This window comes from Vanessa tameamea, chromosome 11, assembly GCF_037043105.1.
Source record: "Vanessa tameamea isolate UH-Manoa-2023 chromosome 11, ilVanTame1 primary haplotype, whole genome shotgun sequence".
NCBI classification, from domain to species: Eukaryota; Metazoa; Arthropoda; class Insecta; order Lepidoptera; family Nymphalidae; genus Vanessa; species Vanessa tameamea.
In genome coordinates this window covers 6,680,005-6,706,088 of record NC_087319.1, presented here as the reverse complement: position 1 = coordinate 6,706,088, position 26,084 = coordinate 6,680,005, and the positions used below count along the sequence as shown (strand labels likewise).

Below are 26,084 nucleotides of genomic sequence, written 5' to 3'. Positions count from 1 at the left end.
CGAAATAAGAAAAACAGCTGGTTATACGCACATGTCATTTATGCAAACCTAATATTGCATTAATTAAAAAAAAACATATTGCACTATGAACATTCACTAACAGTTGAATTCGTAAAAAAGTATATAAAATCACCTCGCGCCAACTTATATCTGAATAAAATAACAAATACAGAGAGAACCATACAAATAGTATGGTTCTCTTGTAGTAAAATTTAAGTTGTTTTAATCGACTTTTGATAAGGGCTACAAAAATACCGAAGCTATTATAGTAATTTTAGAAGGTTTGAAAAGCCGAACATTACATACTTATGCTCAGTATTGAAAGAAATATACAATACCGACACCCCTGGGTCATATATTATTGTATTAAGTATTCGTTACATAAAAAAACAAAGCAGAAGTTTAGTCTATATTTGTTTTAATAACTGAATTATAGATCATTTGACAAGGTAAAGGAGTGAATGTAACTTCTTTATAAATTATTCTTTATTTTACCGTTCCATGTATTTCGTACACGCCGTTATAATATTTAAAAAATATCATAGAAATATAGTTGTGTTGTCTTTTTAGATCTCCTTAATAAATAGTTAACACCATTCCAATATTCGTATAAAACAAGAATAAAACCAAGGCTAGTCTTAGAAATAATAAATTCAATCCCAAAGACAGACCCCACCTTTTAATTTAATGTGCGTTCCTACGCTAATAAGCAAATAGGTAACTGTACTCTATATACATTTTACAATATAACTGACACTCTAGCAGCTTACTTTGCATCCATTTGGACAAAAAAAAACGGGAGAGTCATCGTGAATTTAACCATATTATGTATAAGGTACCTAATACATATATATATTATAATTATTATTGTCTTTTATAAAACGTATTTTAATAATAGTAACACCGTAATTTTGACACATGTTATGACAAATCCATTTCGGATTGATTGACAAAATTTGACATATGACTTTTAGTTGTCAGAGATTCAAAACAAACCTAACCTACCTACTTTGATTTACTAAAGAAGTGGTTACATACTTTTTGTTTCTAAATTAAAAGGAAGATTGTTAGCGCCGGCGCAATAGTGATTCCAATATGTCTACTGCCTACAAAATTTGGTGTCGACTAAAATGAATATTTTATATTATTAGAATTACATATTGTCTATACATTATAAGTTTGCATTTAAAAAAATATGGAGGAAAATGTTGCTATTGCACCAATACTATCTCCGGTAAGTAGAAATTCCAAATAAATTAAGTAGCCCACATGGTAAAATTATAAAGTACATAAGTTTTTCGTTTTTAATTTGCAGGCAATATCTGCTGAAGTAGAATCTACGCAAATTATAGAGGAAGGCCCTAGAGTAAGTCATTAAATTACGGAATTACTAATTATATTTATATATATATTGTTGTATAAAATCTCAAATTTTTGTTTTAGGTATGTCCACTTTGTTCTTCTGAAATAAGATTTTTTTTCATAAATTTCAATGAAAAAATGTTAATGTGTGAGAATATTGAATGTGAATTTCCATTTGGGTATGAAGACCTACAGTTTGTACGGTTTGAAAATGAAGAAGACATGAGTGATGTCATATCCATAAGAACAAAAAGAACCCACATTTCACCTGTAGCAACTGGTTCTGTGATTTCTACAGCTAGCTGGTCTGAAATAGACAAAATCAATAGAGTTTACGATTCAGAGGATAGTCAGCTAGAACAACGATCATATGATATTCAATCTCAGAAAGAAAAGAGAAAAAATAAAAAAAATACAAAAGATAGTGAATTTTTAATTCAGAAACATGTTGAAGATATCAAAGGTTTGAACATGGAACTAATGGAGATATCTGAGACCAACAAAATAATTAAAAATGAGAGATGGATTAAAAATCTCATGACATTGCAAGGAAAGTCAGGTGTAAAGCTTTTAAAACCAGAGGAATTAAAACAAGTGAAGAAGGACAATAAGGATATCAAAATAAATATTGATACTGGTAATAGCTCTAATATATCAACAATTAAAATCCAAATTGCTGAGACTGATGTTTAGTAAATCAAACTGATGTACCATCAGTGACTGTGTTCAATTTACATAAAAAAAATTAGATCTAAATTGTAATGGTAAATGTAATTTGAGAGATGATCATTATTAAGTTGCAGTTTGATGATGTGTAAATGAGATTTTACCTCAAGTTTTGATAAAAAAAATCGCAATTCTGCCTTTTTTATTTTTATTATTAATAATAAATTAAGAGGGTAGCCTTGTTATTGTAATTCATTTAAAAAAAATGTGTAAAAATATTCAAAGTACAATTGGTACAATCAGTTTCATGTTTATTCTATCTATTTAGAACTGGTGTTATTTTTGTAAAGCAAGTGTTATAGATAGTCATATCTATACCACTAAACTACTATAGAATATTGTTAAAAGTACCTTAGAAATGTGGAACACATTTGAGGTAATCTTTTACTATACTGGTATTTATTTAATTATTAATTTGAAATTATTTCACATGTGGAATAATGCATTATATATAGTTCTACTGTCTAGTAAAGGCTTCCTGTGCAATTTTGTGTTTAATCAGCTCTAATGCAGGAGAAATTGACGCGCACAACATTATTTTATACTTCATGCTTAAACCTGGCTTAAGTTTTCTCTGTTTAACACAAAAGGAAGTCCTTAACTAGCAATTGTACATTTTTGTTTCTTATCACAAATATGAATATTTAAGTTAATTTTAAAAATTGTAAATTATGCTTTCTGTTAAAGTATAAATTACTTACTTTTGTAATGTAAAGAAAATCAAACTGAAAATATGATTTACATTTTTTTTTGTTTTTGTATAAGAAGGAAGATGAGCTAATGTACTTTTGGATAATGTAAGAACATAGCTTATTAGTAACAAAACTCGAAATATAACAAGCAATTGTTCACAACTAAATTAACCAAGATATGGGCGAAAACAGCCATTTTTTTAACATTTTTGTTTTGATGCTTTGTTATACCTTCAAAAGCGAGTAGAAAGTAATAGATAACAACAGATATAACATTCGTTCTCATTGTGCACCGTGTGGTATATTTGCAGTACATTAAATAGTTATCGGGTGCCCCATTACCTGTCTTCCTTCGAATTTTGAATATTTAAATTTTTTTTTCTTGCAACAAGGAGACCACCATTTTTGTTTTTTATTTTTTTTTTGTTATTTATTTTTTTTATTTATGCCTCGCATATTAGTGTGGAAAAACCTTTTAGTATTCTTGTTAATTGTTATTAATAAATTATTAATAATAAAAGTTATGTGATATTAGAGTACTAAAGTACAAACTCATAAACTACTTTTTTGTACTGTAACATTTGTTTCATTCTACTCAAAGAATCTTAATTTATAGTATGTTATTATATTACAAATTGTTGTAATATGATGACAGCTGACTTTGAAATGTTCAAAGAAAATTAAGTTGTGTGTCCATAAACCGCTTCCATCACTCATAAGTATTGGCGCCGTAATAATTTATTCATTTCATTCCCTACATGGCCAATGCCTCACCAACCTTGGAAAATCCTAACTCCCTTGTGCCTATAGCTGTTTGGCGGTAGAACCCTCCATATGTTTGATGGAAATCGGTCACGTTTGTATCGACCAACTCGCATTGGAGCATGGTGGAATAAGCTGCAAATCTCTTCAAAAGGAGATGATGCCTTAGTCCAGCCTAGTAGACTTATAACAGCTATAAAGGTACCACACCTTAATAGGATATCTTTATTGCTTGATACATTTCATGCATAAATAAATAATAAATATTTGACAACATCACATACATTACTCTGATCCCAATGTAAGTAGCTAAAGCACTTGTGTTATGGAAAATCAGAAGTAACGACGGTACTACAAACACCCAGACCCAAGACAATATAGGAAACTAATGAACTTATTCTACATCGACTCGGTCGGGAATCGAACCAGGGACCTCGGAGTGGGAGGTCGTCATATGCATGGCGATGAAGAAAGACATCAAAATGCGAATATGTCGTATGTTATTCTGACACATGTGTTTTTGCATAAATCAGCAATGTTACAAAGAAGTAAGTTTCAGTTCATTATGAGATAGGTGGTTTTTTTAAGCGGCGCCACACTTTCGGTGCTGCACTAACATGCTCTAGTGAAATTATAAGAAAGCTGATATACGATCTTTGCGGACAAGAAATTGAAAGTGATACTTTATCTGTCCAAGTATTTTGCACCAACGTGTTACCTGCTTTCTTAATAACTACAATACATATCTACATCTATCTATAGTAATAAGTAATAAAACGTATTAAACAATGTCGCTTCCTGTTTCAAACTACTTAACGGATTTTTATGCGGTTTTCACCAAAAGAACAGTGAAGGTAAAATAAACAAGGAAGGTTTGTGTACATCATTGGTGGATATTTTGTACAAAATGCCTGAACTTTGACGTATTTTACCTAAAAATTAGATTTTTGTACGCTAATAAGGCTAAAGCTAAAACATTAGGAGATACATCAAACCGATGTACGAGAATATATTAGGTCTTTTTTCAAACCTAAAGAAATTGTCTTCAGTATAAGTTCCGAGGTATATGGTTATTGGTGGTGGTGGTATTAGACTAATAATAACTAAAAAACTACTCCATATTGTGAATGAGTCATAAAAGTATTAAATTAATTGTCTATGGGAAAATCTTAACATGTTTCATTAGTTAAGTAAAGTCTATGTTGGATACCTCTATAATAATAATGAATACGTATGATGTAATAAATTAATAGTTAAAGATGCCTAAAGGCTAATAATGATAATCCCTACTAACATTATAAACACTAAAGTAACTCTGTCTGTTTACCTCTTCACGCTTAAACCGATGAACCGATTTAGATGAAATTTGTTATGATGATTATTTGAGTCCCGGAAAGGACAGGTTTCTTTTTTTGTTTCACCCCTGTAGGAGGTAAAATTGAGAGGTGAAGGTTTGTGTGCTATAAAGTTTTATTAATTTCACTTTTTTACAATACTGATGTACAATATTTTATGAACGTAAATAATGCTCATATTTTATTGCATGGCATTGTTTTTCTGTATCGCTCACTTTATTGGTGCTTGCCTACATTGGATGAGGATTCCAAAACTTTTCTTCAAGTATAAAAATAAATAGACAAGCGTGATTTTGTCCACTGTATCATCAATATATTTATAATATATCGTTTGTTATACTGTATATAGTTTTATTTTTATTTTTAACTTGGGTAATAGATGCAGACTTGTTTTACAACTCATAACAGTGCCATTAGGAGAGATACAGGAATTTTAAAGGAAAATTTCCTGCTCTAATCAAGTTATCGTAATTATAAGTTGTAATTGATAGGAAAGGAAGTCGGAAGTGTTAGGACGCTCGAGAGTTTTGAACCTGACTTTCGCCGCAGATAAGTTGCCAGTTACTGCCTTTATACAACGAATTATTTAGTTCTAGTTGGATAAACTAGTTAATACAACTTACCGTATACACCATGTATGCATTCATTAAAATTAATTTGTTGATGACTTTGAAAAGGATCTATGTGACATATAAATTGAACTAGGATACATACAATATTTGCTTTTTTAAAAAACCAGAATATGGTTAATACTGTGATTTTTCTTCGATGATTTTCTCTGCGTGCACGTTGCAATGCACTACCCATTTAATCTTTGTCGCATTGTACCCTTCTTCCGGGAACTATAATATGTCCATAATATGTTACTGTGTTATTGTCTATTATATAATATATATTGTCGCGCAACTGTGACACACGCCCTCGCTTTGGCATGGTTACCGGGACCGAAATAGATAGGCAGATTAAATTAACCACCTGGTATGGTAAGCGGCTTTAGTGGTTACATAGACAGTGGCACTGTAAGAAATATTAAGCATCCCTTACATCGCCAATACGCCAGCAACCTTGGGAACTAAGATGTAATGTCCTTTGTGCCTAGATATACGCTGGGCCACTCTAAACTTCAAACTGTTTGGCGCTAAAATATGTGATGAGTAACCCACTCATACATTGGTACCTCCGGGCTTGTAAAAAGCTACCACCAAGTATCATTTATAAGTAATATTTGAAATTAATATAATTATATAAATTTAAATGTTATAAAAGAAATATGGATTTGAAGAATAAGGACTACAATAATCCTTATTTAGTATTTTTTATCGTGATAGCACGAGAACCTCTCCACGTGACTCTTCCTCTCACTTGACCGGATTTAACGTAACGATTCTTTCACTGAAATTTAAATAATTCAAATTATTAAGAGAAAATTGCAGCAGCAAGCCCGTCAATGTCGGTCGAGCTAGTTCGTTCTCCCCATCCGAGGCTATAAAGATAAGTTTGTCTTCGTTGTATGCTTCATCGCAGTGCGTACCATTGCACGGTAACCATCGCGTTGGGTTGTGAAGTGTTTTAAAGATTACGCATATTAAAGGTAACATTTCGTTATATATTATGCAATTATATTGTGAATACTTAATAAAGTATAGTGTGATAAGTATTAATAAATCATATATTATTTTAAAAACTTATTAAAAAGTTTATTTAATTTGATTGAGTGATATAAATATTCATCGTAAATTTTAACGAAATAATTATTGAAATTATATAAAAATATAATTTAGCTATAATATAATGTTTTAATGTACCTAATTAATTATTTTATGCCTGGAAAATGAGGTAGCTGTTTATATCTATGCAATATATTTTATTATATACACTAACCTATTTAAAAATATTTCCAAAATATATTAATTGGCTTATTTGATAGCAAAAAATACTTTCTGAAATAATAAGTTTTTTGAACAACTCTACCGAGCTATAATTTAAAAGTACAACGGAATAATAATATAATCCTTTGCTATAAACTTTCAGATGTTCAGACGGACAGTTTTCTTACTAACAATTGTACTGACAATTTTGCAGGGGGGCTATGGCAAAACATCTGGTAAGAATAATTTTATATATTATTTAATAATCAAATGTCTTGTAAAACAAATAAACATAACGTAAATGTGTTTTTTACACAAGTGAGTAAGTAGGTAAATAAGTAGGAAATAGTTCATCAAGATTAGTTACTCAATAGGAATATCTTTTGCCTGCGTATAAGCGAGCAGCAGAAACCCAAAAAGACTTATTTACGTACTCACTCACGTAACTAGTAGCTCAACATTAAATTTAAATATGGAATGAGAAACAGAAAAAAACGCTTTGTTAAAATACTTATGTTAGACATTTCACGATCTAATTAATACTATTTTTTGGTTGTTTAATTTAAATTGTTTGTTTTCGTTTATATCTTTATTGCACATTATCAAATCTGATTGAAAACAATAAAAAAATGTCATTGATAATTAAAAACGGGAGATAGGTTTTAGATTTGTAAATATCTTTTTTTCTTACTCTTGGGATTTAGAAAATAAAATATTTCGTTTATTTACTTTATTAATTATCTACCGACTTACTGTGATACGCTATTAATAACTATAACATTTAAAGAAAACACGAATCAAAATTATTTTGATTTGTGTGTCCTGTGTACTTTCATTTTTAAAGTCAATGTTGCATACCTATATCTTTTTTATTTCATAACCGTGATCAAGATGATCTGAGTTTGTTTTTACAGAGTAGCTCTACTGCTGTTCTATATTGCGTCATCTGAAATTTAAACTAGCGGCAAATTAGAAACGTCTTAGTAATATTTAAAAGTCATTTATAATAATTTACATTCAAAGTAAACATTTTTAAAAGTTTCTTGAAAGTCTCGGTAAAAGTATGGCTTTATAAATTGATATATGAGCTGCATAATGATTTATTATTTCCTGGTATTTAAATATTATATAACTTCCAACATTATTGTGATTTTATTTTTAATATAGCTCATAAAATCATTAATACACTTTCCGTTATAATAATACGACTTCTCATCGCGTCTTTACGACGTTCATCCAGTTTTTATTAAAATACAATAATTATCTTAATTTTTATTAATAGAGAATTATGACTCCTGGTGTGTATTTAAAATATGGCCGCAGAAACTATTAATCGAAGGTTTTTGCCTTAAAATTAATATTTTAAATTAAAAGTAAACTATTTATGTGGTCGAAAAGCTGTCTTCAAAATAAAGAGTAGTAACATTTCCAGCAAAAATAACCCCATAGTCAGCGATCAATAAGGCACGTGTTTAAGTAATTTCACATTTATGAGGTTAATATTAGTTATTGAAGTAACTGTTAAAATCGAAAGTATATTACCATCGTTACAGAGCCGGTATTATATTTAACTTCAATAAATGTATATCTGAAAGTAATAACAAAACGCATAAAACTAAGCAACTGTATATCCAATTATATAACTAACAATATTTTAAATAAAATAATGAAATATATTTTGTTACAAGTTCTATTATGACAATAAGGTTTATTGTCAACAATCAACCAAATTAAACCTTAGTAATCTGTAAACTTGGTTGCGAAGAATTGCTTAGAAGAAGGTTTTAAATTCACCCGACCACGTCCAGGGAAATTGTTAACAAGGCGATGGCGTAATATGTTGGAATAATATTGTTTTTTTTTAGATTTTCATTATTAATTTTATTAGCAGTCGAGATATTTATTTGTTAGATCATGTACATTTTAACCGAATTTCCAAACCCGGATTTTATGTACTTTGAGCTTATAATTCACCCCAGGCGAAGAAAAACATCGTCCTGCATGCGATGGATGTAAATCTGATACAACTTTTTTTTTAATTTAAAATATATATACTTGTTGGTAGGTTTTATTTAGAAGTACTATCTTTATTTTTAGTACCTAGATGATTACCGATAGTGTTATTTTCTAATTATCATAATAAAATACTAAATGATAATCAATATACTAGATAAAACTATAGAAGCTATTTGAAAATACCAAAAAGTTGGGTAGCTTGTTTATATTATCATGTGGATCTCTTCACTGGTTAGTGTAGTTTTTTGGGATAAAATAGTCATTAATCATTGGCATCTACACTATATTTATGCTTATCACGTCGTTCCAATGCTTCTTAAAAATAAAATATATAATAATACAAATAAAGCTGAGATGGCCCAGTGGTAAAAACGCGATTCTCTTAATCAGTGATTGCGGATTCAAAACCAGGCAAGCACCGCTGAATTTTTTTGTGTTTAATTGGTGTTTATAATTCATCCCGTCCCGGCAGTGAAGAAAAACATTGTTAAGAAACCAGCATGTTATTTCAATGAAATTTTGCCACATGTGTATCCAATAATACGCATTGCAATCTCCTTATCTTCTCCTCAAAACGGAGAGAAGGCCTTAGCCCAGCAGTGTGACATTTACAGGCTGTTACTGAGTAAAAATTATCATACCTTTGATATAGTTCCTTTTTTAATAGTAATCTTCTGTTTTAGGAATTTCACAATTCTGGTCGGACGACATAAAAGTGTTCGACAAAATTTATGGAAAGACATCTGATAAGGAACTTTATGGAGTGACTCTCCCACCGAGTATCAAGTTCGACATAGACAGTAAAATACCAATTCAAATCGAAGCTTCTGAAAAGAAAGAGAGATATCTATCAAATGGGAAGAATGTTCTAGATTCAGAATATTATCCTTACGATTTAGGAGATACTTATGCAAAATTATTCTCGAAATCATTATATACCGGAAAGTCAAAACCATCTTCTGCGTTGCAATTCATAAGCTTTTCAGATTTCAAACCTATAAGTGAATCGACTGACCCAGAAACTTATAGCTACCTAAAACATCTAGAGAAAATGAGTGAAAAGAAAAATGATTTAACAAAACATTACAAGACTCACATCGTAGCATCAAATTCTGAAGAAGACGAGGCTTATAAAAGTATTCAAGACATATTAGACGCTCACGAAGCGAATAAAAATAAGGATTCCAAGGAAGATGAAAAAGAATTTTCAAGCCCAAAATCAAAAAATAAGTTTAATGACGAAAGTGCACGATATACGAGAAACAGAAACAGGAGTAAAGTAAGATCAGTGAATGGAAATAGCATAAAATCTAGATGCATTTCTGGCAGATGCAGGCTAAGGCAAAGCTCTTTACACACTGGACCGTATTTGCGAAAAATACAACATTACAGATACTCTAGACGTTAGTTTAGGACTAAGTGTTTTTATATATTAGTTATTTATTCGTATCTAACTTGTTCGAAGCCATTAGTAGCGGTAAGACATTTTACGAATGTATAAATGGATAATAAGACTTAAACTTAGTTGTTATTGTTTTTTTTTTACATTGTTCGTTTTATTTACTATTTATTTAAGTTTATATTAAGTTCATATTGCCTATATATAATATCCTGTTTTTTAAACAAGATAATTTTTGTATTAGGTAAGGATAAATAAAACGTTATGTATTTAATAATGTTATAATTTAAATCTTAATAAATAACATGTAATTCTTCAAAATGATATTATTTTAACTTTTCTCTAATTTTTTTTAGGAAAAGTAATGGAGAAGTATTGCATTTTCACTCATAATGTAACAATAATAAAATAAACCCTTAACTATGAAATTTCTAGATGGTATAAGCACAATGTGCGTCCTCCGTGCTTAAGTCTGCTAGAACTTTCAATGTTTTTTGACCAGGGTACTTTTATTTAAGAATTCATTTATTAGGAGTTTTGTTAATAAATGAAGTTGGGGTTCATGTCATTCTGTCGTCCTTGGTTGGATAATGGATTGGACGGGGTTTTTCTTTTCTTATCTTCAATGCCTTGAAGGAGAAATGGTGGAGCGTTTGCCTGGCGCTGGTGTCTGTTGTCCAATTCACGCGTCAGTTCGTCTACAAAGTGCCCTCCCGTCTGCCTGGAGAAATAATTCGTTAATACTTACTTTTTATTTATTTTGCTCATTATAAAACATATACATAATTACTACTTAGTGGTCGTTCACCTTTAGCAAAGTTACATTTTTCATTCGTATTTTAGATCAATTGTTGAACTAAAATTATTTTTTTATGATTCTGTTACTATACTAAAGTATAGATTTGTATATGTATACTTATGTCACTCAATAAAATGCAAATTCAAATGTCCTATCATCATCTCTATTTCCTCCCTTGATTTGGAATGCCCAAACCCGTGTAGAATTAATATAATTTATAACTACATGTCGGCCACATCAATACTAAATCAACGCACCGTTCTGTACCTCTACCGCTTTCGATATCCTCGTCCGACGCCTGGTACATGGAATAGCCTCGCCGCGACAGTTCCTCGTCCGGAGCCAGACCAGGATTGTGAAAAGCGTGGTTTCCACCTTGGCTCATTTTTAATTTTCTGTTAGAAATGTTAAATAAAAAGTTAATTAACAAAGTCGCTTATTATTATTAAATCGCATAAGGTTTTTCCTAAATACAAGATACTAATGTCATTATTGCTGATTCCTTATGTAGATTGATTTGTGATATATAACACTTACCATGAAATTTACGCATTTAAAAAAATGAGTTTATTTAAGTCCTAACAATTTGTATAGCTAAGTTACATTTGACTTACTGAACTCGTAATCGTCCGCTGGCACTAAGGTCTTTAACCTTACGGCGCAAACTGGCGACTTGGGTACATAGCACGATGCTCATCACTAAGAGCATCAGCCAGGCCCCGCTGAATACGCTCACGATTATGATCGTCTGTGTTTCCTGGAAACAATTTTTTATTCGACATTATTCCCAATCATCTCATCTTTCAATATTCATTTTGTTACTATCTATTTTTTTAAGTATCGCGTATATTTAAAAAAAAATCAAAAGAGATCACTTTATTACGAGTGTCCGATTGAGTTAACTAGTGTTATTCTATAAGAAAAAACTCGAAACTCACCGCGGAACACGAGCGAGATATGTGAGAAATTATAGGATACACGTATCATTATGGCTTATCGACGAAAGCAGGTTGTGAATATTTCACGACTAATATACGAAGTGAATTCTCTTAGAAACGTACTGCTGCTTTCTTACACGTGAATTGTCTCGTCTATAATTTTTGATTTACATTTCGTATCTAAAAATAACGTTATAATTTTTGTTCTTGTTTTATTCCGTAAATATTTATACCCTAAAACCAACCAACACGCAATAACTCCTAGGTTATTTTAATAATAGAAGACAAAAAAAGCGATTGCTAGTTTTCTACTACAGGCGCTATGTAAATTGTGGGAATGTATATTGTATAGTATGTTATTTTACTAATAATTATTTATCAATGTCATCTACGACATCATACTTATATAAAAAGGTTCAAAAATAATAAAAACCGGTATTATGTAAATTTTTTAAACAATGTTTTATCAGTTTACAGTATTTCCCATGCTAGTACTTAAACTACACATATTCGTCACGATAAAATGATATCACCCATTACCCAATCATAGAAGTATCGCAAGAATTTTAAGATAAGTAGAATAATCTACGACATATTTACGTAGTCTTAATCCAAACATATCCATAACGAAAAAGAAAAAAAATCTCATAAAATCTACTGCAATTGTTTATTTTCACTAATTAGTCCACTAAACTGACTTTCCATTTACCGTTTAAAATAATATTATTATATATATATATGAGAGAAACAGAATATCTTATGTTATTATTATTATTTCTTTCATTTGATTTTGTTATTGCAATTAAAATTTAATTTATTTATATTAAATAATTTTTAACATTATAAAACTTACCATGATGTGTCCCTTAAGTCTTTAACACTACCTGCAAATAAAAATATTAAGTTGTCAAATGTTACGAAAGTTATGTTAAAGTAAATTAATAATCATTTACGTTTACCACAAAAACCATTAATTTATATATAAATACCAATGCAATATACACGATTCTAACCATGAAACAATTACAAGGAAACAACATTCTTTCTATATTTTCAGCGTCCACTTTGTTTTGGAGATAAAATTTATCTTGAAGACATTAAATGATAGATAGCTAACTTATTCTTAGAATGATATCTTATTAACATATTTTGAAAAAACAATAAAATGCATCGAAAACTAAAAGCTTTGAAGTTATATAGAAAATAAAGTAATCAATTAATTATTTACCATATCACTAAGTGTAGGGACACATGGTTCACGATTCGAGCGCGCGGCTCGCACTGCGCGCTATCTAGATAAGAACTGATAGCGATTACTAACATCTCCGCTACGTGGTTATTCACAATGATATCTTTATCTGGTGTTATTGTGACTCTTATAATCTTAAAAATAAAAATACTCTATAACATGCTTTCAACGTCCACAGAAGTCAGAAGTCTTGGTGATATATTTTGCTTTACAAATCGTAAAAGAAAAGCCATAAGAATTATTAATAAGATTTCCTCTAAATTATAGTTCCATTAATATTGAATTGATATTGGTGAACGATATTAAAAAAAGCTAATAAAAAGTCCAATTAATTGCGCATCGGATTATTTTGCTTGTGTCATGTACCTAAGAAGTGTAAAATGAAATTAAGAAGGTACATACAGAATAAAATAATTTCATTGTTCAATTGACATAAAATAATATATTTATAGTAAACTATATTTCAAATGAGTTTTATTAGTACAAATTGATTTTCTAAACAAATGAAACTAAACTAAAAACTCAAAAAATAATATATTATTGAATTATATTTTTAAAAGTTTCACACAGCATATAAAATTATTACGTGTTACTTTTAAAACCAACTTTCACATTTAAATAATGCCTTATTTTACTCTGGCTGATCGTGCAACTGAGTCCGTACTGTTCAGGGGAACAAATGACGTATACGTACATTTCCATTGGTATTACTATCGTAACTCCAAATTCACTGTGACAATTACATAGTCGAATATTGCAATAAAAAAAAAAAACATTAAAATCGGTTCACAACTATTTTGAAGTCTGTTAAAAGAACCCAAAATTCGAAAGATTGGAACTATTACAAAAACAACGCCTTAAAACAGGAGACAATTCTAATAATTTATTACGGTTACGACATGTTCCCGATTCTATTCTGACCCAATATCGACCGAACCTCAACTGCATCGTTGTGTTAAAACGGCTAAACGGCAACGTTCGATTTAATTGCGATAAAATGACAAATCGTTAGTAAATCGGTAGGTTGTATTTCGTGGAAACAAAGTCGACGGAACAAAGACGACCAGTGGCTATATGTGACGTCACATATCGATTCCGCATTCTTTTTAATTTCAAAATTTTTAATCTAACATAATTAAAATGATCAGAATAAGTCATTATGTTATCAATTATAAGTAAATAGATAGAATTTATTATTTGATAAGATTTATTGAAGTGTATTATTAGAATAATATTTATTAATAATAAAATTTTTATAAAGTAATTTTGTTTTATGACTGTAAGGAAAGTTTGTTTTTCACCTAATAAATAAGGGTTTTGTGCCATCAATTATATTGCAAGACAAACATTATTAATTTGTATTGTATGTTCCGGCTAGAAGAATAACGAAACTAGTGTGCACCTGGTTGTTTGGCCTACGGGATAAAATAAAGATTCTGAGATCCTGGGTTGCATAATTAAATCTAATTCCATCGGGTTTTGAGGAATAGATACATAATACAACTGTGTTTGCATTATATACTGAGTTTCCGAACTTTGTATACTTTCCGAACCGGTCGTAGATTTACATAGATTTAATTCAACTATGTAACATAACTTGAGCTGTAACTTGAGCTCGCAATTGTCTCATTACTAGCCAAATGTCTCCTCTTCTCCCAATCAAATCAAATCAAATCAAAAATCTTTATTCAATATAGAAGTGTTTACACTTGCTTATTGATTGTCAAAAATCTACCACCGGTTCGGAATTTAGCACCTCGGACCTGAGAAGAACCGGCGAAAGAAACTCAGCGGGATATTTTTTTTTTTTTTTTTTCATTTTGCATGTACAATAATTATTATATTTTAGTTATTTGAAACAGCCTGGAGGCGATCATTTCATTCCCAAGGTGTGCAGTCAACTAAAAAGTCATTAGTGTTGTAATATCCTTTAGCACACAAACGCTCTTTAACGATTCTTTTGAATTTTATAATTGAATAATTTTGAACGTTTTCTGGGATCCTGTTGTAAAAACGTATACATTGCCCCAAAAAAGAGTTACTAACCCTGTGTAAGCGGGTACTTGGAGTAACAAGTTTATTCTTGTTCCTAGTGTTAATAGAATGTACGTCACAATTTCTGGGAAAATCGTTTATGTTTTTGCGTACATACATAACATTATCAAAAACAAATTGAGAAGCGACAGTCATTATTTTAATTTCTTTAAATTTATCTCTTAACGAATCTTTTGGGCCCAGGTTATAAATTGCACGAATAGCCCTCTTCTGCAGTACAAAAATAGTATTAATGTCAGCTGCATTACCCCAGAGTAGGATGCCATACGACATTATACTGTGGAAATAACTGAAGTACACAAGGCGAGCCGTATCCACATCAGTCAAAAGTCTAATTTTTTTTACCGCATAGGCTGCAGAGCTGAGTCTATTCGCCAACTTATTTATATGGGGGCCCCATTGGAGCTTAGAGTCTATTGTCATACCAAGGAACTCTGTTGATTCCAAAACATCTAATGCTTCCCCGTTTAAGCATACACTCGTTTTGTATGTAAAAGTATTTCGGCTTTTGGTCAGTTACAATTTTTAAGAAACAATTATTTTTATTTAACTAATAGAAAAAAAAACAACGGCCATTATTCCGAAGCTAACATTGACTTTCTGTTTAAGGATCATAAGTTTAGAAATAACGGATAGCAGGATAAATGTATGTATATTTCGACAAAAAATTGTAAACAAGAATTAAATAATTGTACTAGGTAGGTACAATCCCTAAACAAAACCAGTCGTTTTTTCAATATATTAACGGGGCTTTATTGTTAAAGTAAACGAAGCTTCATCTGACGTATACACATTTGCCCATCACGATGTTTTCCTTCATCGACCACGAATAAATAATAAACACAAATTAAGGAAATAAAATTTGCTTGCCCGCATTTGTGCGAACAATAAGACCTTAATTGTATTTTATCTATTTTTTAATACATATTTTTTAACGCAATGGAAACATTCGGAAAGGTCGCTTGACGGAACCGGGTTATGTGGGTTCTTGCTTACTACGCCCTGGTTATAAACTGCGACGGCCATCTTCGGCACGGACCGGAGTCGTCCGTATCTTTCGAAACCATAACGGCTTTGAATAGGGCCTACGGCCTTCACGCCTACTACACGCCCTGCGGAGTTTCACCGACACTATTGCTCGCAGGAAGAGGTTTCGACCAGCCTCGCGAATTACGATCTGCCTCTCCAAATTCAACGCGGGGCACACCTGGTTTATACTTGGCAGTAGGCCAGTACTTGTAAAATTGTGTTGTATCTGGGCTCTCTCTGCTTTAGTGATACCACTCGTAACTCACTCAACCTGGAACAAAGCTGAGCACAAAGCATTCATTTTGGGGGAAGGAAAACGGATGAGAGGTATTACTTATTCGACAAAAATATAAATGTTGGAGAAAAACATCGATTTTAGTATTATTATAATTAAAATTGCTCCATTATACGATTTCGAAATCTTGAATCCATTACCGTTAATTTCATGAACAAGTAACCTTAATATAATTGAAGATAATATTTGAAATTACTCTTCAAAATTTAAGTTTCATTGTTAGCAAGAACCTTCATTCGATCATGGATGTCAATCAAAGTCTTTGTTATATCTTCATTTAAATTGATGCTTGAGGCTTAATTTCTATTTAAATTAGATTCTATTCTTATATGAAATATCTTAATTATAGAAGCATAAAATTGATCATAATCGAAAACAATCTCCTCTAATGACGTGAGGTTTAAACTTTTGCTATTTATTACCACGTTCAAATAAAGGACTGCAAAATACCATTAATCTTCTTCTGTTAAGAAAAGTGATTCGATGCCTAAATCTGCACGTATCAGATGGACGAAATAATAATTAACCACCATCAGGTTTCCTCCAAATGTTTTTCTTAGCCATGGAGTTGAAGATGAATTACAAATGAAACGCGTAAGCTGTGATCGTTAGTTAAGATAATTGCTATTGTATGCAATACAATATACTAGGCCGTTTCATCTTATTCAGGGTCGTCTATTTCCTGACTATCCCCTGTATTTACCTGAGGCTATTTGTTATTTTAATCACGACCACAGGGTCGTTTAAACTATAACCTTTGTGATGTAAAGCGCTTTTTGCCAATAACTCGTTAAATATATGATTAACTAATAAAACATCAATGAGAGAAATAAATACACGATTTCTCTCTTAGAGTTAAATTAGTCCGATATCCGACATATTAAACATATTTTTATTGCTCGGAGTTCGGTTATATTATGATAAGCTTAGAAATATATTCCTATAACCATATTCCATGATTTCGTTCCAGGAATAACTTTGGGATCATTTTCGTGCATTAATGGATTAAGTTATTATATCGTTTTTACGTAGATAATTTTTATCTATTTATAGTACGTAGTATGATGGTAAAAGAGTGTTAAGTAGTTACTACCACCCATGGCGCAGTGCTGGTGGCTAGTTGGTTGGTAAGAAATACTAACAATCAGCAGTCACTATGTAGCGCCGAAAACTACTATGAAAACTTATCAAAATAAATATGAAACCATATGTAATACCATGTGAAACTTCGAAAAGGCACAAGTTTAATTCAAGATATTTCCCAAAAATACTCGCTGGGTACCATATGAAACCAAGAATAGGCACATATTCGATTCAAGATATTTACAAAGATACTCGCTGGATACCACATAAAACCTAGAAAAGGCACAAGTTAAGGTTAATACCTTTGCAATGATACTAAATTAAATGATTAAAAAAAAAACACAACAATACTAAATAGTGTTCTTTAGTGGTAGAATTAGTGATTGGGTGTTGTCTACCCAGACGGACTTGCACAAACCCCTATCAAGAAGAGACAATTGCATTCACGATATTAAGGAATTACAAATATTTTACTACATAAGCAATTAAAAGAAAAAGTCTATATTCTTAATACAAATTTTCATTTTCATTAAAGCACAACATCAAAAGGGAATAGAATAGTATTATATTTAAATCATAGTAAGATTCTAGATCACGAGTGATTTATGAATCATGTTATAATGATACGTCAAGGTCGGTATTTTTGGATCGTGAGGTCAAGAGTCTGGGGTCAGCAGGCAACTGTAACTGCCCAGTATGTAACTGGCATCTTGTTTTATCTCGTGATTTAGATCTATTCGTTGATTGTGTCCATTGAAATACGAAAGGAGTAAAAAACATTTTAAAACGAATTGTTTCTGATAAGTGTAGATTAATACAAAATATTTTTAATGCGATCCTGACCTGATAAAGGCAAAGGCAGTCAATATCCAAGGCTAGTCAATTGCGCAGTAGATATATCATGCATCAAACTTGTGCGTAAACGCAAGGGACTATTTATGCCATGACAAAAAATCTGATAGATTTAAAGTCAGGCACTGGAGCAAAAGATTTATGGTATTTTTGAAATACAAAAGTGTAACACTACTAATACTTATTTTTAATATAGAATGGGACTGAAATCCGCGATTTCAGTCCCATACCTTCCGATATCCACTTTTTTCACACATTATCCACAGCCAACTAGGCTGTTCGAAATAAAATACATTAATGTAAACAAGTATTAAGTTTTGTTACTACTTGTAAATTACTTACTTATCGCGTTATCTCGGACGAATGATGATATCGATAATATATAAATATTTGTATAAAAAATTAAAATAGGTTCGCATAGGTACAAAAAATATATATGATAGTGGGTACCAATATCAGATTTTTTTTTTATATATATAAATCACAGATTTTTTTTTCGTACAATGGACAAAGGTACAGATATGAAACATTGATGTTACAATGAGATCGAACCCACTCGCTATTGACACAGCATATCATTGAGTTTGACAGCTTACGTCTGCATTGAAATGGATTTAAATCATCTATTCAACACGGCTTGTATGATGTTTGTTCTCTTAAATATCTATGCACTTAACCCATATAAACCTATGTATATCATAGCCTATAGCATAACATAGCCATGAACTGTCGTGTCTGAGATAATTGTTTTTAACACTCTTACATTATCGTTGCTAAACATTTTATAAAAAATAACTCACTATTCACTCATTTGAATTGTTAGAATCGAAAATATAAATAATTCACTTTGATAATTGTCGTTAAAATTATTATTGATATAGAAAACATAATAACTTAAAACACTTTTACTAATTTATACTCAAAAACTAAAACTCGAGAACTCCTTTTAATTTTCAAATTCATTCAGGCAGTTATGAATTGTCTTTTCACTTAAAAATAACATATTATAAAACTGTTTGTTCAAATTAACATTGTTAATATATGTTGCTGTTCTTACATCATTATTATATGAACTACATTATTGATAATTACTAATGTCATCAGTTTATATAAAAATGAAATTCGAGTTATTAATTTGACATTAGGAATCACCGTTAGCATTTCGCAAAATAAGACTGACGAATAAGCCCAATTATAAGTGCTATAGATATATGTATGGTGCTGGATCCACTTTTTCGCGTGGTTATCACGATTTTATTTCTACACATATATATATATATGTATACATATATATATATATATTCATAATTCTTATTTAATAATTATAATATTACTAGTTCCATTTAAGCCTTATGGGCTTTATTTTAATAGCCAATGGCTATACGTCGTCGTTGTAGAATCTCTTGATCGACCTTTGAAATACAACCGAGGAAAGATTATCTCTCAGCTTCATCTGTCACGCCCACTCGATCTGTAATTAACCATACATAAACTGTTTTCACATAGTTGTGGGTTAGTCAGTAAGTATCATACTTAGCAGTAATAGGTAATTAGGATTTTGTTGTGATTGAGGTGAGGCATATATATATTTAAGACAGATCTGCGTTTATAATGGACCACGACAGAATACGGTTTCAGATCACGATAATAAAATACGGTCTCCATTTCGATTAATCCAATTGCGTGGTATATCATTGACAACATGGAATTATATGTAGACTACGTAGAGGTCTAATTGTCCATGTGTTTATTATTATTTATAAAAATACTTATCTCTACCTTAATAATGAATATTTAAGATATAGTAGTTACCTATCTGCATTTGACTTAACTCCTGAATAATTGTATCGTCATCTAGCTTATTCTTCTTCTTGCAAATCTTGGCAGTTTTATATCTCTGCTACAATAGATAGAACTGGCAAAGTTTAAAAATCTGCATAATCATTTCAGCGGGGGCTTTACTTGCAACAATACGTTCTTGATGAATTAGTAGAACAGGAAAACGGTAAACGGCAACGATCACGTTCCGATTTGTTTGCAATTTGTTAGTAGCATTGGGCGCCAGACGATGTTAACAAACTTCAAATAACAATATAAATATTTGGATATTGCCTTTAACTTATTTACTAGTATGCTACAAGCATACTAGTAAATTTGTTTTTTATTTTTTATATTTTTATTAAGAATAGAAGAGATTCTATTTACTTAATCGAAAGACTGTGTTTTAGTATAGAGAGTGTTTTAAGATATGTTCTTTTTGTAAGCTAGACATAGAGATGATCGAAAAAAATATCTTCATTAAATTTCTTGAAATCATAATTGGATCAATCATTACTTTTCATACGACTTATTTTAATCTAAAATTTTGAGGCCCAAGGCCCCATAAATCACGAGGCTGTAGGCCGTGGCCTACGGCAAAATAAAAGTATTTAATAACGAGATTGCCATCATGAATCTGTGAAATGTCTCTCATTAAATAAGTACATTGAAACGAGTCCAAAATATTAAACAAAACGTAATGACAGTACACACAGATTGACCAATATTTATTACATATTTTATTATCAAACGTAGCCGACAACATTTTTACAAAAACAACAAGTAATCGGTTTACATGGACGTCAGACATATTATTATTATTTTATTTTAGAAAAGAAAGCAGTCCGGTCTATTTATAATTCTGGAGCTAGGGATTCCCTTCGGGATGTTTTTAACAAAGTAGGAATAGTCACTGTTGCGTCAAAATATATTTACAACAATATTATTTATATTCAAAGTAATACTGATCACTTTGATAGAATCAGTGATAATCATTGTATGTACACGAGACGTAAGGATAAGCTCATAACGCCAAGTTGCCGACTCCGTAGTCAAAATATTCTTCTTGGGGCAAGGTCGGATACCTTTTTCTATATTAAAATTCCGCGTATATTTTTAACACAGCCGATTTATAAATTCAAATCATTCATAAAAAATACATTAATAAATAAACCATATTATTCGACACAAGATTATATAGATGATAAAAAAGCGTGGAGCTAGGAGGTATTTGTTGACTTCCAGACAGGATATATTATATATATAATTGTATTTCACTAACATAACAAGAGTAACTACTGAGTTTCTTGCCAGTTCTTCTCGGTAGAGTCTACATTTGGATTCGATGATAGCTTCACTTAATACAGTTTTGTAAAATGACGATTCTAAAGTGCTTGTAAAAGCCTACTTGAATAATGTATATTTTGATTGATTACAGAGTAAATATATACCTACTATACACAGGAAAGTCCCCGTTATATCATAAGATAAAAACTTATTTTATCCGTACGAAGTCGAGGCAGTTAGTTAGTAATGCATAATTGCATCCTCAGAATGTGCGTATTCGGAACTGTAGCATTAGTTATCGAAAGCATTCACCTCGCTCATATTCCTATATATTGTTTCTGTGCAACCATTCCTTAAATTTCAGCTCAACATACATCGCACTTATAATAATAATAATGTTATGACAGCGCCACATCTCAAAGACGATCCAACTGCGCAAGCATAGCACTTTCATGTTCTGATAGGAGTTCAATTCAACATAACCAGAGAGATATGACGTAGGCCTAAGGATTAAGGACCTTTAGGCACAGCATATATACGGCATTGCAGTTGCAGTATAATTATAAGTGTGAATAAATGTATGGAATCATTTTAACAAATGAGATTGCAAAGGTATTATTAAATTAAATATGTATTCGTTTCAACATTTCGTGACTGACTGTCTAATGTTGATGCAATATTCGTTTAATGACTGATATTTGTTAGTCTATCGTCCATTATGACATTTACGAACTAAAACATATGTAGGTACGCAGGATTTAACTATACATTAAATATACTACTGGCCAAAGATAACTATTTAAATAAACAAACTTTAATTTAGATTTTTTTTTTTATATTAGTTGAGTTTCTAGAACCACGATTTGTATTATATAGCTATAATATATATACTGTGAGACTCTGACTATGTAAGCAATTCAAAACCTTATTGTATATTAATATAAGAGCGTTTTTAGCGTAAAGTTTTGTATTTCAATTTTGATGGGTGTGTCATCTCGACATTGTGCTCTTAAAATGTCAAATGTTTCGAAGTACCTACGTAATATAGGGCGAATGTACCTATTAAAAAAATCAGTCATGCCTCTATTATTATTGAAATATCGATTTGCAATGGTTATGCCACAAGACTTTTTATTTATATAAATATAAAGTATTTAAATATAAATAGCTAGATGAAAACCCGGCTTTGCTCGGATGAAATGAGTTAAACTAAACAAATACGTTCTATCATTTATTTTCCATAATTTTTTTTAGACAATGTGATTATCAAACATATGTATTTCTATTTATGTGGTGAAAACTAACGATAATCATTCTTTACATAGCTTTCTGAACGCACCCGTAAATGTCAAGCATGGCCGCCCGTTGAACTGTTATGTCATTGAATTTGCTGGATTTAATATTGAAATATCTCGATTATACGAATTTTACGTATTATGTTTTCGACTAAAAGTCATAATTTATACAAGTACAAGATCTTTTTGACAGATGTAAATTTTTCTGATCGATATAACTTTGCAATGACAACGTTATTATTTTCTTAATTTAATGATTTTAAAAATTGTAAAAATATTTAAAAAAATACATATAATACAAAAGTTCCTAAAGATTCAAGTGTTATTATATATTTTAAGACTTTTTCTATTATATATTATTGCTTCAACGTAAAATTTAAATAGAAACACTGAAAATAATAGACGCTTGTACAATATTACATCGGTCGGACGGTAGGGACGCGAATAACAGGCAGTAACTGCTACAAATATCGATTACAAAAATCCTTATTAAAAAAGATCATTGTTAAGTTATTGTTACGAACTGAGGTTCTTTGGCTAGTGGTTGGGGTCTCTTTAGCTGGTATAACTCTTTTTAGAAAATAATTAATTATTGTAAACGCGACCTCAAAGACTACGGAAGGGACTTTCATACGAGTGATAGTTTATGTTTATAGTTTATTAAGATATTGTATTATTGACGATGATTATTATTGAAGATGTCACAAATCATACCCACTGGGAACTTGACTGGCGCCGTGTAATACAATAAAGTAACGATATAAAGTATTAGTTATACCCTTACTCTGATAAACTTTAAAATAATAATGTGATAAAAATATAGAACAGTTATAAAAATTAAAAGCAATATTTAATCAATACATATCCAATATGTAAAAGTATAAATAACATATAATGTAGTCACAGCTTTACTAGCCAGCTAAACAACAAATTACCTAACGACTTAATCATTTCCAAATATAAAAAAACTAAATACATACCAATTTACCTCTTAAATTGAATGTACTATTGTCCAGTTTTGCTTGCGTTATTTATTTTAATTCGTATCAACGTCATAGGCTAATTTTGAACTTTAAAATTATATATCCATGGTTGAATTTTGAATGATATTCTCTAATTTGGAAAGATACCCTCATTATGTCGTTTTCAGTAGATTAGGCACTTGAAAACAAATTACTCATCATTTTACATCTAATGATCATCATTGGAAGGTTGATGTGAATTATTTTAAAGTACCTATTTGCAATCCGAGGTTCTTTTGTGTAAATCTATATATAGATATTATAATAAAATCGTAACGAGATCGTTTGTGTACAGGATAAAGTTATTTTTAAAAAATAATAATAGATCGACGTAATGAAATCAATAATAAATTAAAGTTTCCTGCATGAAGCCATCTACACCGAAACCATTTCATCTACACTACATTAATATCAATACTATATCAATAATATATCAATATTAATATCAATACTACATTAAGGGCTTCCAGGGGTCCGGCAAAGCCGGTTAGGTTTTTGAAAAAAAAACGACGTTTGTTTTCTTCCTCCGTCCAAGAGTGTGAGTAAGATGAGTACCAATGTAATTTATTTTACTGATGTAAGTAGATAAAGAGTTATTTAACATAGAAAAATCAAAATAGGGGTTATGATAGTAGACTTAAATGAGCCGTGATGGCCCAATAATAAGACGTAAATTTTAACAGATGATTTTGAGTTCAAGCTCGTGGAAAGCACGACTGTATCCATGTGCTTAATAAACATCATGAGTAAACCTGCACGTGGTCGATGAGAATCTGCCACCAACTCGCATTGATGCAGCGTGGTGGAGTAAGCCCACAACTTTTTCTTCTAAATGTTTAGATATTAAAAATAGAGGAAGAGCTTGAAACCTCCTCAAAAGGAGTAAAGGCCTTAGTCCAGTAGTGCAATATTTACTACTATCTTTTAGTTACGAAACTATGCTAAAATATCTAACATTTAATGTATTAATTTACGTATAGTTTTTGTTTATTTATATTGTTTTTCTTTAAACTGCAAACAAATATTTTAATTTCAATCGCCTGTAGCTCATTCTTAAATCGAGCACGTAAGGACGCCAACCACCTTTATGGCGGCGAGGAATCAATTGACTAGCTGAAGTATGGTCGGTTAATATCAGGCAGGTTAGCGGTCATTTACTATTACTGACAGCTCTTTTCGTTGTCAATACAACAGACACAGAGATGACACTGATTGACAATGTCTTCTCTATGTCTGTTATTGTTGTTATATTATTTTTGGGAAAATATCAGCTACAGTGTACTCTTTGACTACATCACTTTTATTAATAACTCTAACTTATTTGTAAAAGAGAAAGAGACCATTGTGCATAGGTAAATATGGGGCCATACACGTAAGTATATAAATTGTAATCAGCACGGCTTTGTGGATGGTAGATCTACAGCATCAAATTTAGTGTGTTACGTATCTGTAATTGTCGTTGCCTTGTATGAGAAAGAAGAGGTTCATTCAATATACACAGATTTCAGGTAAGCGTTTGATGTTGTGTACCACAGGATATTATTGAAAAAAAATGAACATATAGGAATTCATGGTTTTTTATTGAGATGGATCGAGTCTCATCTAGAAAACCGTTTACAATTAGTTAATATTCGTGGTTTCAAATCAACAGAAAATTTGGAAAAAACAAAAATATAAATAAATTGTATGCTTGGTCTCTTCTGCTGTCATGGACTAGACGCTAATGTCGTGTCTACATCATGAGAAATGTAATCATATGTATTTTTTGATTGTCATTTTGTTTTGTAGACCTTTGAACATGAAATAAAAAATAAGTTAGAGGTAATTACCCATAAAAAAATACCCATTAGACTTTTTTCAAATTTATTCAAAAAAAAAAAAACACGGGCACAAAAGTATGTTGAACTACAATTAAAAAAAAAACATAATCATCTTTGAATGGAGCGATTCAAATCATAATGATAGAAATTTACAGCAAATTCGTTCGTTCCGCAATTTCAGTTCATTCGTTAATAATATATTACATTACAATGTTCTATAGGCTAAAGAATCTGTAAAACAGAAACTATTTCAAATTTAAGTATAAAAAATACATACACGAAATAAAGCCTTATTTTTAAATACCTGTGGCAAAGTTTTTGAAATATACTGACTTTTTAATTTATTAATCTTAATAGAACTA

At 30.7% G+C, this 26,084-nt stretch overlaps 3 protein-coding genes across 4 annotated transcripts in view; 2 read left to right on the top strand and 1 right to left on the bottom strand.

The window, feature by feature from the left end:
- The first annotated feature begins 973 nt into the window (after positions 1–973).
- Positions 974–3,341, top strand: LOC113395174 (uncharacterized). Its single transcript, XM_026632743.2, has 3 exons — positions 974–1,234; positions 1,316–1,366; positions 1,444–3,341. Exons 1-3 carry the CDS (start codon positions 1,196–1,198, stop codon positions 2,053–2,055), a joined length of 702 nt encoding a protein of 233 aa, XP_026488528.1. The 5' UTR covers positions 974–1,195; the 3' UTR covers positions 2,056–3,341.
- A 3,103-nt stretch (positions 3,342–6,444) lies between these two features.
- The window catches only part of LOC113395166 (uncharacterized), a 399,509-nt gene continuing 379,869 nt past the window's right edge, over positions 6,445–26,084 (top strand). The window contains exons 1-3 of one of the 2 annotated variants that reach the window (XM_064216205.1): positions 6,445–6,488; positions 6,929–7,001; positions 9,465–10,296. In XM_064216205.1, the coding sequence (XP_064072275.1) occupies positions 6,929–7,001; positions 9,465–10,189 (798 nt within the window). In that variant the 5' untranslated portion in view covers positions 6,445–6,488 and the 3' untranslated portion in view covers positions 10,190–10,296. Of the gene's footprint in view, positions 6,489–6,891; positions 7,002–9,464; positions 10,297–26,084 lie in introns of those variants that run through there. The other variant, XR_010309272.1, reaches the window with a different exon arrangement.
- LOC113395177 (uncharacterized) lies at positions 10,531–13,269 on the bottom strand. Its single transcript, XM_026632745.2, has 5 exons — positions 13,146–13,269; positions 12,771–12,801; positions 11,594–11,736; positions 11,237–11,374; positions 10,531–10,901 (listed from the first exon to the last, which is right to left on the bottom strand). Exons 2-5 carry the CDS (start codon positions 12,771–12,773, stop codon positions 10,721–10,723), a joined length of 465 nt encoding a protein of 154 aa, XP_026488530.1. The 5' UTR covers positions 12,774–12,801; positions 13,146–13,269; the 3' UTR covers positions 10,531–10,720.

Excerpts from the sequence above, each read along its gene's own strand:
- LOC113395174 (XM_026632743.2), top strand. The coding sequence starts at position 1,196 with ATGGAGGAAAATGTTGCTATTGCACCAATACTATCTCCG. Across the intron at positions 1,235-1,315 it reads TTGCACCAATACTATCTCCG|GCAATATCTGCTGAAGTAGA; the intron begins GTAAGTAGAAAT and ends TTTAATTTGCAG. Across the intron at positions 1,367-1,443 it reads TTATAGAGGAAGGCCCTAGA|GTATGTCCACTTTGTTCTTC; the intron begins GTAAGTCATTAA and ends TTTTTGTTTTAG.
- LOC113395177 (XM_026632745.2), bottom strand. Across the intron at positions 11,375-11,593 it reads AGCGGACGATTACGAGTTCA|AAAATTAAAAATGAGCCAAG; the intron begins GTAAGTCAAATG and ends CATTTCTAACAG. Across the intron at positions 10,902-11,236 it reads AGCGGTAGAGGTACAGAACG|GCAGACGGGAGGGCACTTTG; the intron begins GTGCGTTGATTT and ends TTATTTCTCCAG.